The sequence below is a fragment of the Leptodactylus fuscus genome, chromosome 1 (genome assembly GCF_031893055.1).
Source record: "Leptodactylus fuscus isolate aLepFus1 chromosome 1, aLepFus1.hap2, whole genome shotgun sequence".
Classification (NCBI taxonomy): domain Eukaryota; kingdom Metazoa; phylum Chordata; class Amphibia; order Anura; family Leptodactylidae; genus Leptodactylus; species Leptodactylus fuscus.
In genome coordinates this window covers 173,454,016-173,471,420 of record NC_134265.1, presented here as the reverse complement: position 1 = coordinate 173,471,420, position 17,405 = coordinate 173,454,016, and the positions used below count along the sequence as shown (strand labels likewise).

Sequence of the window (17,405 nt, the reverse complement as noted above, 5' to 3'; positions counted from 1 at the left end):
TGTGCACCACAATTAAACCAGAAAACTAGCATAGATAGGTTGATAAATTCCTCTGACCAGGAAAATAAGTGGAGAGGAGACAGGAGGGAAGGTGAGACCGGAAAACCACTTGAAGAAATGCAGTGGAACATATCCTGCTGCTTTAACCCCTTTAGAGGTAAAGGACCCAGTGAGAAGGAGGTTCGGCAACTGATATTTTAATTACTGAAAATGTTTTTCTATGGTACTTCTCCTGTAGGTCTTTCCTTACAAAGTAACACAAAAAAAAATATCCCACTCATTGCTAAGCCTTAATATATATGTTTATTATTTTATAGATATTCTTCAGCCTTGAAATCAGAACAGAACTACAAACTGTTACTTTGAGTTGGTACATGAAATCACAAGACTGTGTTACAGAAATTCTGATCATAAGTCTGTTATTCTTATTATTCTTATTATTATTCAGGCGGTCTTACCACTCCCATGAAGATCCTGAATTTATTTGTAAGTGCTTTCGGGCTAAGATACATTACACTCATTTGTTCTGTTAAGTGTAGCGCTGCAATACTGCCATCCATAATATATAGTAAGTAAAAATAGAGTACTCTACACATTGAGTAAGCCAAAATCTTTTGTGTGCACTTCATACCCAGAATCCGATTTGTCACATTTTCATTGTATTCATTTCACAATTGTTTTCTATACTACTGAGTGAAGTTAAATACATCTTTTGTTCCACAACACTTCGTCCAGACTACTCTACAGGCAGAGAAGTGTTGAAATACAGCCATGGTGACAGAATGGGGTGCTCACTCTATTCAAATCTAGTGGACAAATATGAATTCCAATGCACTGATATTATTTACTATAAGTAAATCCCATTTTTATCTAATAGCTCTCTTTGTTGAATATTACCTGCATATTAATATATTTATGTATATATATCATATGTAAAGAGAGTAATACAGTGTGCATTAGAAAATGTACAGTTTCTCTAGATCCTAAAATCTCCCTTATAGGAGTCACAAGTTGATTTATAATCTTAGAAGAAATTATTTCAGAGTGCACGCCGACCATGCTTTTGGCCTGCTGGGGGTGAAGCCCTGCTGCCCTTTGACTTCACAAGCATCAATTTCAGAGTTCCTCAACACAAACTCTAGAGAGAACCTGGACATACTATAACGCGGTTCTCAAGAAGGACACTGATGACCAGGAAAACAAAATAAAGACCAAACATCATGCATCCTAGGATCTTGTTCATTCTCCACTTGCAAAAAGCGATGGATAAGATGACGAATAGCAGCATAATGAAAAGGAGGACAATCGCACAGAAGAGTCCGTTGCTGCTGACTGTCACAGGATTAAAGTTGTTAAACATAGCGAATAGGAGCCACGGCATTGGGAGACTGTTGGGAAACCAAAAAAACTATGTAATAACATATTATTACAATAACATATGCAGCTGTAACAAAAAAAAATAAAATAAAAAATTAGGACAACTACTTACCCAACTGTGATGTCAAAGATGTTGCTCCCTACAGAACTTGATACTGCCATATCTCCTAGGCCTTTGCGTGCAACAATGACGCTTGTTATAAGGTCTGGAATAGAAGTACCAGCGGCTAATATTGTGAGTCCCATGATCTCTTCTGTTATGCCAATAGTTTCTCCTACCTGAAGTAAATCATATTTAGTAATTCAGTGTATATAGTATAAATATAGTATAAACAGTTTTATTAAATTTTTTTTGCACAAATGTAAAAGTATATTATTTTTTTTTGGCACATTTTGCATTTGATGTTTAATCCTTTCCAGAAAAAGGGTCATTGATGCCCCAACACTCAGGCCAAGTTTTGTACTTTTGGTATGCATTGCTTTACACAGCAATATACTTTCAATGGCTTTGCATATCTTAAAGGGGTATTCCCACGTCGCATACTCACCAGTCTTCGCTGCTGTAAAATCTTCTTTCTTCCTGGTTTCTTGCGTCATTGGTGGACGGGGTTTCCTATGCAAAGCCATACTGTCCGACTACCTCCAGTTTAGCTCCGCCCACCACATAGCGTGATCCTATGGGACGACTGAAGGACCTGTGATGTCATCAAAGGTCCTATAACACTTGGATTTAGCTTGCTCTATAATATAGAATCTATATAGAGTCGGCTAAATCCTAGTGAGCAGAGGGACCAGGTCCTTTAGCCCACTAGGATTTAGACTGTTCTATATAAGAAAGCAGCACTCATTTCCCCCCTCCTTTATCTGAGAGCAGGAAGCTAGGTCACAGGACAAAGACACAGGAATAGCTAGAAACACAGGCTCGCTCCCGTGCATTTAGCCCCTCCTCCCTCCCCCCTGAGAGCAGGCAGCTACGTCACTTGACTTTTGAGCAGATAAGTCAAGGGCTGTGTCAACAATGAATTGAATAAAGTAAGATAGTGGACAAACAAAGCAGTTTTGCTGAAGCAGTGTATTTAGGAAAAGTCTTAAATCCACATTAACAAGCAGTGTAGATAGGATCCTTGTGATGGGACAACCCCTTTAACTGTTTTTACCATGTTTTTTCAGGACACATAAGGCTAAAAAAGTAGCCTTATTTGTTAAAAAAATTGAATATAATATGTAAGGGCCCGTTCACACAGAGTAAACGTGCGTATATTTTGGCAAAATACACGTGTAAAAATAAGACTCCCATTGACTTCAATGACATATTACACGTGTATTTTAATGTGTATTTTGATGTGTATTTTGACGTGTTTTTTTACACGTGTAAAAATATGTAATTGAAGTCAATAAGAGTCTTATTTTTACACGTGCATTTTTTACACGTGTATTTTGCCAAAATACACACGCGTTTACTCCGTGTGAACAGGCCCTAAAATGTAAATTTTGCTTCTTATATTTCTTCTGTTGCTTCATATCATATGGTTTTATATTCGGTATGGCTTATTTTATGGACCCCTAGTCCATTTGTAAATTAACCAGTAGTTTAGAAGACTAGAGGACTATAAACTGCTTCTGTTATCACTAGCTAGGCTCCCTACTGGCACTGCAGACCTTTGTGATGAAGGTGAAGGGAGGGGCTGGCAGGGGAGCAAGTTCTGTTACCACATTGTGATTCATAAATTATATTCATTTCATTGTAATAACCATAAAGAGCTAAATTTTGCTGTTCAAAGTGATGATAAAAGACCTAAAAGTTTCCCTTATCAAAGAGGACCTCCCAGACAATAACTTTTGCATGGAGAAGCTAGCTCTTATCACTCCTACAGGAGCAATTTTAAATCACAGCTGTTTGACTTTAAGTGACTCAATCTTTTCAAGCCAAGTAGTCTCTCATGAAAAAGAAAATTGCAACAGAGTACCGCCAACTGTGATACTGTGGTGTCTGTCATGTGACAGATTCTGTTGCTAATCTTAGGGGGCCACACGGTGGCTCAGTGGTTAGCACTGCAGCCTTGCAGCACTGGAGTCCTGGTGTTCAAATACCACCAAGGGCAAAAAAAAAAAACCATGTGCAAGGAGTTTGTATGTTCTCCCCGTGTTTGCATGGATTTCCATCCCACGTTCCAAAAAAAAAGACATACTGATAGGGAAAAAAATGTACATTGTGAGCTCTATGTGGGGCTCACAATCTACATTAAAAAAAAAAGATTCTGTTGCTAATCTTAAGTGAAAAAAAACTGAAGCACATAGCACAACAAGCAAATCCTTTTGCTTATGGGGGTATCTGTGGCAGACTCATGTTAATAGTTCTTGGGGGTTTTTAGTTTCCGTCCAGCTTTTCACTCATCAGATCATAGATCAAAAGCTGTTAGAAGCTATTTGTTTATTCAGCATAGACAACCAGGTGCTGTAGAGGAGATCCACCCTGTAGCCCTCAGCTGATGCCTACCTCTTTTCATGTACCAAAGGTTGAGAATCAGGGGGCATTCACACGGAGTAACGTGATGCTGACTCTGGCACGATAACTCGCGTAAGAATCAGCACCGCAAAACAGAATCCCATTGACTTCAATGGGTTCCGTTTAAGGTGCGTAGCACATTGGAATAAAAAGCCTCCCATTGATTTCAATGTGTTATGCGCGTTAAATGGAACCCATTGAAGTCAATGTGAGTCCGTTTTGCAGCACTGATTCTTACACGAGTTATCGTGCCAGAATCAGCGCCGCGTTACTCTGTATGAATGCCCCCTCACTGTTCTGACGTGTATAGTGCATTCAACCACAATATTGTTGTAACAACGCAATTTGTAGTACTGCGCAATTTGTGAAAATCACAAGAAAGCACACATTCGACAGCAACAAAAACAACAATAATAAAGACTTTGTAAAAAAAATGTGATGACAGGTAGATGTTCTTTGTATGTGGCAGGTGTTAGTGGATTACTATATCTCTATGCTATATAATCAAAAGAGCAATGTTTCCATTCCTTATATATATGCTCACCTGATGTGCCCACCACACCATTAGATAAGAAAAAACTGCAATCCAGCCAATTGATCCGAAAAATGTTATGGGGAAAAATTTTCTTGATGACTGTATAAAAAGAAACAAGTTAAAGTAATTAATGAAACAGGCTACACATACACAGTAGATTACAGTAAGATTGCATCCTGGGTATTGAATAACACTTACTATTCTTCATGAGTCTCAAATCTCATGCAATAAGAAAAATGATTATTTACTCTATGTAAATCAACCATTATGCTAAATAGCTAACATATTTATCATCCAATATTTATCTACAATGCATTTTTCCTGGGATGATCTCCATAACAATGAGTTCTTCGTGTACGTGTAACAGCTCTCCAAATGTTCTAGAAGCAGCAGTAAGTTCAGTGATTTGCCAGACAGACCGTATGGTCAATGCATAGACTATTGTGGAAAATGTTCAGCTTTATTGTGCATCTGTAGCTGTACCGGTGTGTGCACAATTATCCCTTTGATGTTGCAGTCTCTGTTGTGTTTTTCATTTCCATTCAGACAGGATAAGGTTTTCTAGTACCAGGCAATGAATGTACATACAGTCCTATGAAAAAGTTTGGGCACCCCTATTAATCTTAATCATTTTTAGTTCTAAATATTTTGGTGTTTGCAACAGCCATTTCAGTTTGATATATCTAATAACTGATGGACACAGTAATATTTCAGGATTGAAATGAGGTTTATTGTACTAACAGAAAATGCGCAATATGCATTAAACCAAAATTTGACCGGTGCAAAAATATGGGCACCTCAACAGAAAAGTGACATTAATATTTAGTACATCCTCCTTTTGCAAAGATAACAGCCTCTAGTCGCTTCCTGTAGCTTTTAATCAGTTCCTGGATCCTGGATGAAGGTATTTTGGACCATTTCTTTCTACAAAACAATTCAAGTTCAGTTAAGTTTGATGGTCGCCGAACATGGACAGCCCGCTCTCAAATGATCTGAAAACAAAGATTGTTCAACATAGTTGTTCAGGGGAAGGATACAAAACGTTGTCTCAGAGATTTAACCTGTCAGTTTCCACTGTGAGGAACATAGTAAGGAAATGGAAGACCAAAGGGACAGTTCTTGTTAAGCCCAGAAGTGGCAGGCCAAGAAAAATATCAGAAAGGCAGAGAAGAAGAATGGTGAGAAGAGTCAAGGACAATCCACAGACCACCTCCAAAGAGCTGCAGCATCATCTTGCTGCAGATGGTGTCACTGTGCATCGGTCAACTATACAGCGCACTTTGCACAAATAGAAGCTGTATGGGAGAGTGATGAGAAAGAAGCCGTTTCTGCACGTACGCCACAAATAGAGTTGCCTGAGGTATGAAAAAGCACATTTGGACAAGGCAGCTTCATTTTGGAAACAAAAATTGAGTTGTTTGCTTATAAAAAAGGCGTTATGCATGGCGTCCAAAAAGAAACAGCATTCCAAGAAAAACACATGCTACCCACTGTAAAATTTGGTGGAGGTTCCATCATGCTTTGGGGCTGTGTGGCCAATGCCGGCATCGGGAATCTTGTTAAAGTTGAGAGTCGCATGGATTCCACTCAGTATCAGCAGATTCTTGAGAATAATGTTCAAGAATCAGTGACGAAGTTGAAGTTACGCCGGGGATGGATATTTCAGCAAGACAATGATCCAAAACACCGCTCCAAATCCTCAGGCATTCATGCAGAGGAACAATTACAATGTTCTGGAATGGCCATCCCAGTCCCCAGACCTGAATATCATTGAACATCTGTGGGATGATTTGAAGCGGGCTGTCCATGCTCGGCGACCATCTAACTTAACTGAACTTGAATTGTTTGTCCAAAATACCTTTATCCAGGATCCAGGAACTGATTAAAAGCTACAGGAAGCGACTAGAGGCTGTTATCTTTGCAAAAGGAGGATCTACTAAATATTAATGTCACTTTTCTGTTGAGGTGCCCATACTTTTGCACCGGTCAAATTTTGGTTTAATGCATATTGCACATTTTCTGTTAGTACAATAAACCTCATTTCAATCCTGAAATATTACTGTGTCCATCAGTTATTAGATATATCAAACTGAAATGGCTGTTGCAAATACCAAAATATTTAGAACTAAAAATGATTAAGATTAATAGGGGTGCCCAAACTTTTTCATAGGACTGTATACAGCAGAAGGGTATCATTTTATTCTCATGCTTATATTGAATTAATGTCTCGCTGCAGTCATTAGAGGGCTACATGATAAAATAAGATGATGTTATAAAATGGTTCATAAGCTAAAAACAAAGGGTTATCATTTGCATTCACACAACACTACTGTAAATTCAAGTTGCACATGAAATAAGAAGTGTTTTTGTAGCAGGGGCTTTACTTGGAGCAGAATAAATTTCAATGATTACCGAATAAATATAATATTCTACATTTAGTGTGTGGATGAGTGAGCACATGAGTGACTATAAGGAAATGGCCCCATGTTACGGAAAGGTAGCGTTTTTGTCTGCTGAGGGAAAACAGAGGGAAAGAAAACACCAGCAAACCGAACCGAAACCGTCCCAGCAAAGTTTTCGAAAAATGCAGTGTGTTCATTTTAGGATAATATAACAGAGAAAAAGTAACAAAAACTCAATGAAAACGCTGTAGAAAAAAAACCCAAACATTTTCACTGCAATGTTTCATTTGACTACATGCCACTTCATCTAACGGTCCATGCACACAGAGTTTTTTGGCAAGGAAAAAATCCGCCTCAGGAATTAGGAAATGTTTTTTTCCTCCAGCACAGTGTATGGACCTTGAAAAACCCGCTAGTGGTTTTTCCACACGGTTTTTGCCATTTCTGTGTCCAAATTCACTACGTTGATTTTCCGCCTCCCATTGACTGCGTTGGTTTTTGCAGGCGGAATCTGCCTGAGGGAAGCTTTTTTTCCGCTAGAAAAAAAGCTAGCAGAACCCATAGAACTCTATGGGGAGGCGTTTTTTCCACGTGGATTCTGATACAGATTCATCGCCAAAATCTTCACCAAAAAACTCAGTGTGAATGGACCCTTAAAGTGCCTATCTATTCTAGATTTCTTAAAAGGAAATGAGAAAATAAGCATTAGGAAATGGGTGTCTGGTAGCTGGAGTGAATCTGAGCATTAACGATATCTGGTAATTAGAATATAGGAATTGTGATCTGTCTTATCAATTATCTTATGGATAGGTGCTTAAGTACACTGGCTGGTCCTGAGACCCAAAAAGACTTAAATATACTAAAATACAAAAGATGTCTCTTTAGAAAGCCTACTGGAAAATAAAAAATAACAGTTATTTCATAATTGTATATTACTTCACAATACCATCAAATTTTTTGTCTGATACTGGTTAAAATTAAATTAGAAATATATTTGATGTCTCCCATATTTTTACACAGGTACATTATGGTAACTCTTCTAATTTCTTGGTTCAGGGACGTCAACTGATTAATCATTCTCCTAAAGAAGGGGAACATCTTAAGAAATTACCCGATCATAAAGCCTGCTGGGTGTTGAACACTTCTATTCCACTAAGCTTAAACCACAGGCATGATTGAATTCTTCATTATTAAATGTATTAAGTTTATTTATTTCTGTGCTGCGTTATCATGTTACTGACTATGCCTATGGTTTCTATTACTGTTTTCATTGTATGTACCCTGTATCATTTTTCTATTGTATTGGTTTTTATCATGTGATTTGTAAATGTTTATTGATTAGTCATTCGAGTCTTTTTAAAAACATATGTTTGTGTCTTCATACACATGCTAAGGGCTGGATAGGTCTTGTGTTTTGTAATCTGATTCTATACAATATCAGATTTTGGATTCCTGTACATTATATGTTGTCCCTGGATAAATGAGCTCAAAGATTAGCTCTGGCTAGACTAGAGAAAGAAGCCTTGCTTTGTCTCAGCTCTTAAGCTGAGACACAACATTGTGGAAAAGCTTCTTTTTTTGTTGCAGATTTTGCATTTTTTGGAAGAGTGGCTACAAAAGAAATGCAACAAAAAATACAAAAAAAGCTTTTTCACAACATCGGGCCTTCACCTTAAAATCCCCAAGGAATATTACTTATGTATGTTACTATAATTCGAATAGTGTATTACACTATTATTGGTAGAATGCTGCAGCATTGCACCGACTAATCTGAATAGACATTTAAAATCTAAGTTTATTTATTCTAACATTAAAATGTATTTGTGTTCAAGCCCTAGGTGTAGCTTAATATCGTTGCGTTTTTAGAAATCGCAGCATGTCAATAATATCTATGAAAACACTGGCTGCATCCTTATAAGTATAGTGTAAGCAGAAAGTATGCAGAGGAAACTGTTAGGCTAAAGACCCACGTAGCGGAAACAAAGCTTTTTTTGTAGCGGAATTTGTTGTGGTTTTTTGAACCAAAATCAAAAAAAGCCACTGAGGTACCAATAAACTTCACCCCTCTAAGAATTTATCAAGGGGTGTATTGAGCACAAGATGTGAATGAAAAGTGGATGGTGGAAAATGAATATGTAAGCTGTGCGAAGTGCGTTGGATACACCAAATTCCCTACCTTTTTCCTAGTATCTCCCTTCTTGCTGCAGGTGGTGTTTTTGGTTAAGGACTCATTTTTTGTGAGGCAAGCTTTGCTTTTAATTAGTACTGTTTTGGGGTACATATTAATTTCTGTTTACTTTTTATTTATTGAGTCGAGATGGGGAAAAATCATTACTTCTGACATTTTTTTCCAAGTATTTTCTTTCATGACATTCACCGTGCAGTTTAAATCAAGTTTCAGTTTTATTGTATGGGTTGTTATGGATACAAGATACTAAATATGTATTGCTTTTATTAGATTTTAGATTTTTTTTTTTACATAACTCATAATTTTGGAAAGGGGCAATTTGGAGGCTTTTTTTTAACATTGATTTTATTTTTTACATTTTTTTTATTTTCACTAGGGGACTTGAATCAGTGATATTCTGATCGCTGGTTAAATTGTATACACTACAACACATGTGTATTGCAATTATATGTAGGAAGTCAGCCTATGCAGATGCTTTGGGGGACAGAATAACCACAGATTTGAATTATTATGGTGCTTGACACCTAGGGGTTAATTATTGATGAAACTGTCAATTTTTAACACCAATTTCCATTAGTGTGTCAAATATTTTTCATCAGTTTTAATATCAGTTTTCAAACTATTGTCTGAAAGAACGGTTGAAATCAATATTCTTTATTTCTGTTACCAACTAAAACCTTAGAGGGCATTCACACGGAGTAATTTGGCGCTGAATCTGACGCGATAACTCGCATCTGAATCTGCGTGGAAAGAAAGCCTCCCATTGACTTCAATGAGTTCCGTTTTCCGTGCGGAACCCATTAAACTCAATGGGGAAAAAAAGCTGTGAGTTATCATGTCAGAATCAGCGCCAAATTACTCCATGTGAATGCCCCCTTAGAGTCAAAAGAGCTATGAATGTCAACCGATGGTCCTATCAATGAGTAAGCATTTATTGATTGCTGAGTGACTCAATACTAGCGGGGGGGGGGGGGGGGGGAGCTTATTTTTCACTATCCACTAATTCCTGCTCCTCACTCTGGCCCTCACTCATAAGATTAACCCCTTCCCAACATCTGACATACTATTACAGTGGTTGTGGGGTCTCTGTTGCAGAGTGGCCGTCATAGCTATTGGGTCTACACTGTATTGTACGATGGAGATCTGGAACTAATGCCTGTGATCATAGTTTACTCTGACTGTGGGAATTGCACTGCACTATAGCCCCCCAAATTAGTTGCACCCACCAGGGCCAGTCCCTACTAGCAAACTGCTTTTATTGGTGTAAAAGTGAGATTGCTGTCATTATGACAGCTGGAAGCCTATGGCCAGCCTCAATATATATATATATAAAACGCCACACAGACTGCAATGGAAGATTATAAAGATAATCTGTTTTCCCTTAGCCCAAACAGCAGCACAAGATGGGGTATTCCTGCCCCTGTGTGCTGTTAGGACAGGTGGAACTTTTAAGTAGCTAACAGAACTTTCCCCTATAAGAGGCCGAGAGACCTCCTCCCTCCTGTGTTAATCCAAGAGTATAGCAATATACGATAACATAATATTACAATAATAAATGGGAGGGAGCCTTGTGCTGCTGTTTGGGCTAAGGGAAAACAGATTATCTTTATAATCTTCCATTCCCCCTATGCCCAACAGCAGCACAAGATGGGGATTTAGCAAGTATAACCCCGACTAGGGGGGGTGATCTTGGCAAACTGATGCCAAGACAGAATGCCCGAAGGCTAGAGAGTCCGAAGAGCGCCAGTCCAGTCTATAGTGCCTGGCAAAGGTCAGCTGCGAACTCCAGGAGGCAGCGGCACATATCTGTTCTAGGGAGAGAGAGCGTCTTTCTGCCCAGGAAGTTGACACCGCTCTGGTAGCGTGGGCACATACGAACTCCGGCACAGGAAGGTCCTGGGCGTGAAGGGAGTAGATGATGGCCTCCCTGATCCATCTTGACAAGGTTACTTTTGATGCTTTGACGCCTCTGTTGTGGCCATAGACATTGATTAACAGATTCTCCAACCTTCGGAAAGAAGCTGTACAATCCAGGTAAATGCGTAATGCTCTGACCAAGTCCAGCTTGTGCATCCTTTCCTCCCACTCAGAAGTGGGAGAGGGAAAAAAGGCCGATAGGGAAATTATCTGGTTGATATTACGAAAGGTAGGCACTTTTGGCAAAAATCCCTGGACGAACCTAAGTTGTACCCTATCAGGGAAGAAGGTAATGAAAGTTTCAGAGGCTGCCAGAGCCTGTAATTCTCCAACCCTCTTTGCGGAGGTTATTGCCAACAGGAAGGTAACCTTGTAAGACAGGTATTTCCAATCCACTTCAGACAAGGGTTCAAAGGGGGGAGAGCAAAGCCCATGCAGAACTGCAGCCCGGTCCCACTTAGGGACCGGAGGCTTATCTGGGGGCGGAGCCTAGAGGCCCCTCTGAGGAATTGCTTAATTAGAGGATCTTGTGATAACTGGGTCCCCAGGAGAGCAGAAAGAGCTGAAGCCTGAACCTTCAAGGTTAGTGATGTTAACCCCTTCTCCAGGCTGCTTTGTAAGAATTACAAGACAGACTAGATGGCAGTTGTTAAGATGCCTATCCGCACACCAATTTTGAAATATCCGGGAGATCCTTTGATAGCTCTGGTTAGTTGATTCTGCTCTTGAATGGGCCAAAGTTCTTAGAATGCCCTGGGACAATCCTCTAGCTCCACATACGGTACGGTCAACCTCCAGGCAGTGAAGTTGAATCTGTCCAGGTCCTGGCAGAGCTGTCTGTTTAGAGTTACCAGGTTTTGGACTTGTGGAAACCTCCAGTAGGTCCCTCGACTCATCAGAATGAGGTGGGTAAACCATGCCCTTTTCAGCCAGAGCGGCATGATCACTATATCCGAAGTCTGGTCCTGCCTGAGTTTTGCTAATACCTTCGGAATCATGGGAATCGAAGGAAAAACGTATGCCAGTTTGAACCTCCAAGGTATTGACAGGGCATCCACCTGCAGGAGAGAGGGGGATCTGGTTCCCCCCTGTTTGTTGATGCATTGGATCACTGTTAAGTTGTCTGTCCTTACTCTCAGAGCTTTGCCCTGCAAGTGGGGTGCAAACGTCAGAAAAGCACGGTGAACTGCAGTAAGCTCGCGCCAATTGGATGATTGCACACTCTCCAACTGGTTCCAGGTACCTCGTACCTGGGTCTCCCCTAGATGTGCGCTCCATCCTGTGAGGGAGACTTACCGTCTTTCAGATAGGACCACCAAGCCAGTGATCAACGGGTTCTGATAGATAACTGGATAGGCTTCTGTAGTCCTGAAGGACTGCGGTTCCAGACTCTCAGGATCTCCATTTGTAAGGGGCGCATGCGCCATAAAGCCCACGGAACTGCCTCGATGGCTGCGGACATGAGACCTAGGACTTTCATGGCCGCCCTGATAGTAACCATCCGGGTAGTGGATAGGTGATGAGCCGCTTGACCAATCTTCTCCTTCCGAGGAGGAGGCAGGGAGATTGTCATGCTGAGATAATCCAGAATAAATCCCAGGAACTGAATCCGGGTAGATGGAACCACTACTGACTTCTGCCAGTTTATTAGACAGCTCAGCTCGTTTAGGAAAGCCACTGTGAAATCCAACTGTGTGGCGAGAACCTCCCTCGACCGGGCTTTTAAGAGACAGTCGTCTAGATACGGGACTATGAATATCCCTTAGAGGCGCAGGGCGGCTGCAACCGGAGCCACTACCTTTGTGAAGGTGTGGGGGGGCCGAATAGGAGGGCCGTAAACTGGAAATGATATCATTTTCCTTTTAGGTATACAGCAATTCTTAGAAATCTCCTGTGAGGAGAATAAATGGGTATGTGGAGGTATGCGTCCCTTAGGTCCAAGGTGATGAAGTAATCTCCGGTATGTAGAAAAGGGAGGACCGATCTGATGGTCTCCATATGGAACTGTACCTTGTGGATAAATCGATTCAAGTATCTGAGATCGATGATCATACGCCATCCGCCTGATGACTTTGGTACTAGGAATACCGGAGAATAGACACCTTGACCGTGTCTGAACGGGGAACCGGTTCCAATGTTGCTTTGTCCACGTATTCCTGGGCAGAATTTTCTAGATGAAGTTGCCTGGTGCCCTGAAGAAGGCGGGTTCTTACATATTTTTCTGGTGGAAGGGAGGAATATGATGGGACCAGGCGGACACGTGTTGAGAGAGGCGACCGCCTACCACCGCAGGAACACAGGGGGAGGGGGCGGGATAGTCAGAAAGATCTTTTCTTCTCAGGGTCGCGAGAGGACCCTCGACCTCTGCCTCTGGACTGGGAGCCGGGGGGCATTTGTCCTCGAGAGCTTCCTTTTGGGAATCCACGCCCAAGAAAGGAGGATCTTTGTCTTCCACCGGGGCTGAGAGAGGTTCTTCCCCTTTGAATCAGAGAGTCCCTCCATTATCCGGTCCAGCTCCTTCCCGAATAGCTTCCCTGGCTCAAAAGGAAGAGCACAAAGACTAAATTTGGAGGGGTTATCTGTTCTCCAGGGTTTCAACCATAGCGGACGTCTGGCCGCGGTAGATAGAGCCATAGCTCTGGATGCCAGCTTCGTTTGATAAAAGGTCGCTTCAGATAGAAAGTCGACCATCAGGGAGATGTCTAACATGGATGTCAGGAGGTCATCACGGTGAATCTCTGAGTCAATATCTTTTTCCAGAGAAGAAAGGTCAGAACGAAGTTTTGCCACCACCTCGCTGGCAGAAATCCCTACCGAAGCTTGGGCAGAAGAGAGCCTTCCACGCGGCGGTCCATTGGATCTTGCAATTTGGACCATTCTTCTGCAGGGACCACCGTGTGCTTGGATAATTTGGGAACCCCCAAGTGCCCTGCTGAGCTTCAGAGACGGGAAATAGCGCCCTGAAACGCCTGGAAGGGTTAAATGCTTTCTCCTGGCGCCTCCATTCAGCCTCCATCCTATGGACCAGATCTGTGCTGGCCCTGAAGGATTTGGATCTTCTAGCTGCCTCATCCCCATCTCCGTCACAGTCCTTAGACCTGATGGTTTTAATCAATCTCGGCATTTTTTCAATAGGGAAGACGGGTTTTGTGTAGAGATGAGCGAACAGTGTTCTATCGAACTCATGTTCGATCGGATATTAGGCTGTTCGGCATGTTCGAATCGAATCGAACACCGCGTGGTAAAGTGCGCCATTACTCGATTCCCCTCCCACCTTCCCTGGCGCCTTTTTTGCTCCAATAACAGCGCAGGGTAGGTGGGACAGGAACTACGACACCGGTGACGTTGAGAAAAGTAGGCAAAACCCATTGGCTGCCGAAAACATGTGACCTCTAATTTAAAAGAACAGCGCCGCCCAGGTTCGCGTCATTCTGAGCTTGCAATTCACCGAGGACGGAGGTTTCCGTCCAGCTAGCTAGGGCTTAGATTCTGGGTAGGCAGGGACAGGCTAGGATAGGAAGGAGAAGACAACCACAACAGCTCTTGTAAGAGCTAAATTCCAGGGAGAAGCTTGTCAGTGTAACGTGGCACTGACGGGCTCAATCGCCGCAACCCAGCTTTCCCAGGATCCTGAATGGAATACACTGTCAGTGTATTCCCGTATACCCGATATATACCCCCGATACCCGTTCCAACGGTGTGCCCCCCCACCTTCACCCCAGAAATACCCTGCAAGTCCCCTAGCAATAGAATTGGGGCTATATACACCCACTATTTTTGCTACTGCCATATAGTGCCATTGTCTGACTGGGAATTCAAAGAATATATTGGGGTTACGTGCACCCACAATTTTTACTACTGGTATACAGTGCCAGTTTCTGACTGGGAATTCAAAGAATATATTGGGGTTATAAATACCCTCATTTCTTGCTACTGCCATATAGTGCCAGTTTCTGACTGGTAATTCAAAGAATATATTGGGGTTATAAATACCCTCATTTCTTGCTACTGGTATATAGTGCCATTGTCTGACTGGGAATTCAAAGAATATATTGGGGTTACGTGCACCCACAATTTTTACTACTGGTATACAGTGCCAGTTTCTGACTGGGAATTCAAAGAATATATTGGGGTTACAAATACCCTCATTTCTTGCTACTGCCATATAGTGCCAGTTTCTGACTGGGAATTCAAAGAATATATTGGGGTTACGTGCACCCACAATTTTTACTACTGGTATACAGTGCCATTGTCTGACTGGGAATTCAAAGAATATATTGGGGTTATAAATACCCTCATTTCTTGCTACTGGTATATAGTGCCAGTTTCTGACTGGGAATTCAAAGAATATATTGGGGTTACGTGCACCCACAATTTTTACTACTGGTATACAGTGCCAGTTTCTGACTGGGAATTCAAAGAATATATTGGGGTTACAAATACCCTCATTTCTTGCTACTGCCATATAGTGCCAGTTTCTGACTGGGAATTCAAAGAATATATTGGGGTTACGTGCACCCACAATTTTTACTACTGGTATACAGTGCCAGTTTCTGACTGGGAATTCAAAGAATATATTGGGGTTACAAATACCCTCATTTCTTGCTACTGCCATATAGTGCCAGTTTCTGACTGGTAATTCAAAGAATATATTGGGGTTACGTGCACCCACAATTTTTACTACTGGTATACAGTGCCAGTTTCTGACTGGGAATTCAAAGAATATATTGGGGTTACAAATACCCTCATTTCTTGCTACTGCCATATAGTGCCAGTTTCTGACTGGTAATTCAAAGAATATATTGGGGTTACGTGCACCCACAATTTTTACTACTGGTATACAGTGCCAGTTTCTGACTGGGAATTCAAAGAATATATTGGGAATACAAATACCCTCATTTCTTGCTACTGCCATATAGTGCCAGTTTCTGACTGGTAATTCAAAGAATATATTGGGGTTACGTGCACCCACAATTTTTACTACTGGTATACAGTGCCATTGTCTGACTGGGAATTCAAAGAATATATTGGGGTTATAAATACCCTCATTTCTTGCTACTGCCATATAGTGCCAGTTTCTGACTGGGAATTCAAAGAATATATTGGGGTTACGTGCACCCACAATTTTTACTACTGGTATACAGTGCCATTGTCTGACTGGGAATTCAAAGAATATATTGGGGTTATAAATACCCTCATTTCTTGCTACTGGTATATAGTGCCATTGTCTGACTGGGAATTCAAAGAATATTTTGGGGTTACGTGCACCCACAATTTTTACTACTGGTATACAGTGCCAGTTTCTGACTGGGAATTCAAAGAATATATTGGGGTTACAAATACCCTCATTTCTTGCTACTGCCATATAGTGCCAGTTTCTGACTGGTAATTCAAAGAATATATTGGGGTTACAAATACCCTCATTTCTTGCTACTGCCATATAGTGCCAGTTTCTGACTGGTAATTCAAAGAATATATTGGGGTTACGTGCACCCACAATTTTTACTACTGGTATACAGTGCCATTGTCTGACTGGGAATTCAAAGAATATATTGGGGTTATAAATACCCTCATTTCTTGCTACTGCCATATAGTGCCAGTTTCTGACTGGGAATTCAAAGAATATATTGGGGTTATAAATACCCTCATTTCTTGCTACTGGTATATAGTGCCATTGTCTGACTGGGAATTCAAAGAATATATTGGGGTTACGTGCACCCACAATTTTTACTACTGGTATACAGTGCCAGTTTCTGACTGGGAATTCAAAGAATATATTGGGGTTACAAATACCCTCATTTCTTGCTACTGCCATATAGTGCCAGTTTCTGACTGGTAATTCAAAGAATATATTGGGGTTACGTGCACCCACAATTTTTACTACTGGTATACAGTGCCATTGTCTGACTGGGAATTCAAAGAATATATTGGGGTTATAAATACCCTCATTTCTTGCTACTGCCATATAGTGCCAGTTTCTGACTGGTAATTCAAAGAATATATTGGGGTTATAAATACCCTCATTTCTTGCTACTGGTATATAGTGCCATTGTCTGACTGGGAATTCAAAGAATATATTGGGGTTACGTGCACCCACAATTTTTGCTACTGGTATATAGTGCCAATTTCTAACTGGGAATTCAAAATGCGCAAGGCTCCCGGAAAGGGACGTGGACGAGGCCGTGGGCGAGGTCGGGGGAATGGTTCTGGGGAGCAAGGTAGCAGTGAAGCCACAGGGCGTCCCGTGCCTACTCCTGTGGGGCAGCAAGCATTGCGCCACTCCACAGTGCCAGGGTTGCTTGCCACATTAACTAAACTGCAGGGTACAAACCTTAGTAGGCCCGAGAACCAGGAACAGGTCTTGCAATGGCTGTCAGAGAACGCTTACAGCACATTGTCCAGCAGCCAGTCAGACTCTGCCTCCTCTCCTCCTATTACCCAACAGTCTTGTCCTCCTTCCTCCCAAAATTCCCAAGCTTC

At 41.4% G+C, this 17,405-nt stretch overlaps 1 protein-coding gene across 3 annotated transcripts in view; it reads right to left on the bottom strand.

The window, feature by feature from the left end:
• Positions 1–292: 292 nt before the first annotated feature.
• The window catches only part of SLC24A2 (solute carrier family 24 member 2), a 148,665-nt gene continuing 131,552 nt past the window's right edge, over positions 293–17,405 (bottom strand). For all 3 annotated transcript variants that reach the window (XM_075280017.1, XM_075280037.1, XM_075280026.1), the window contains 3 exons: positions 4,428–4,517; positions 1,490–1,656; positions 293–1,388 (listed from right to left, as the gene is read on the bottom strand). In XM_075280017.1, coding sequence (XP_075136118.1) covers positions 1,139–1,388; positions 1,490–1,656; positions 4,428–4,517 — 507 coding nt within the window. In that variant the 3' untranslated portion in view covers positions 293–1,138. The remainder of the gene's footprint in view (positions 1,389–1,489; positions 1,657–4,427; positions 4,518–17,405) is intronic.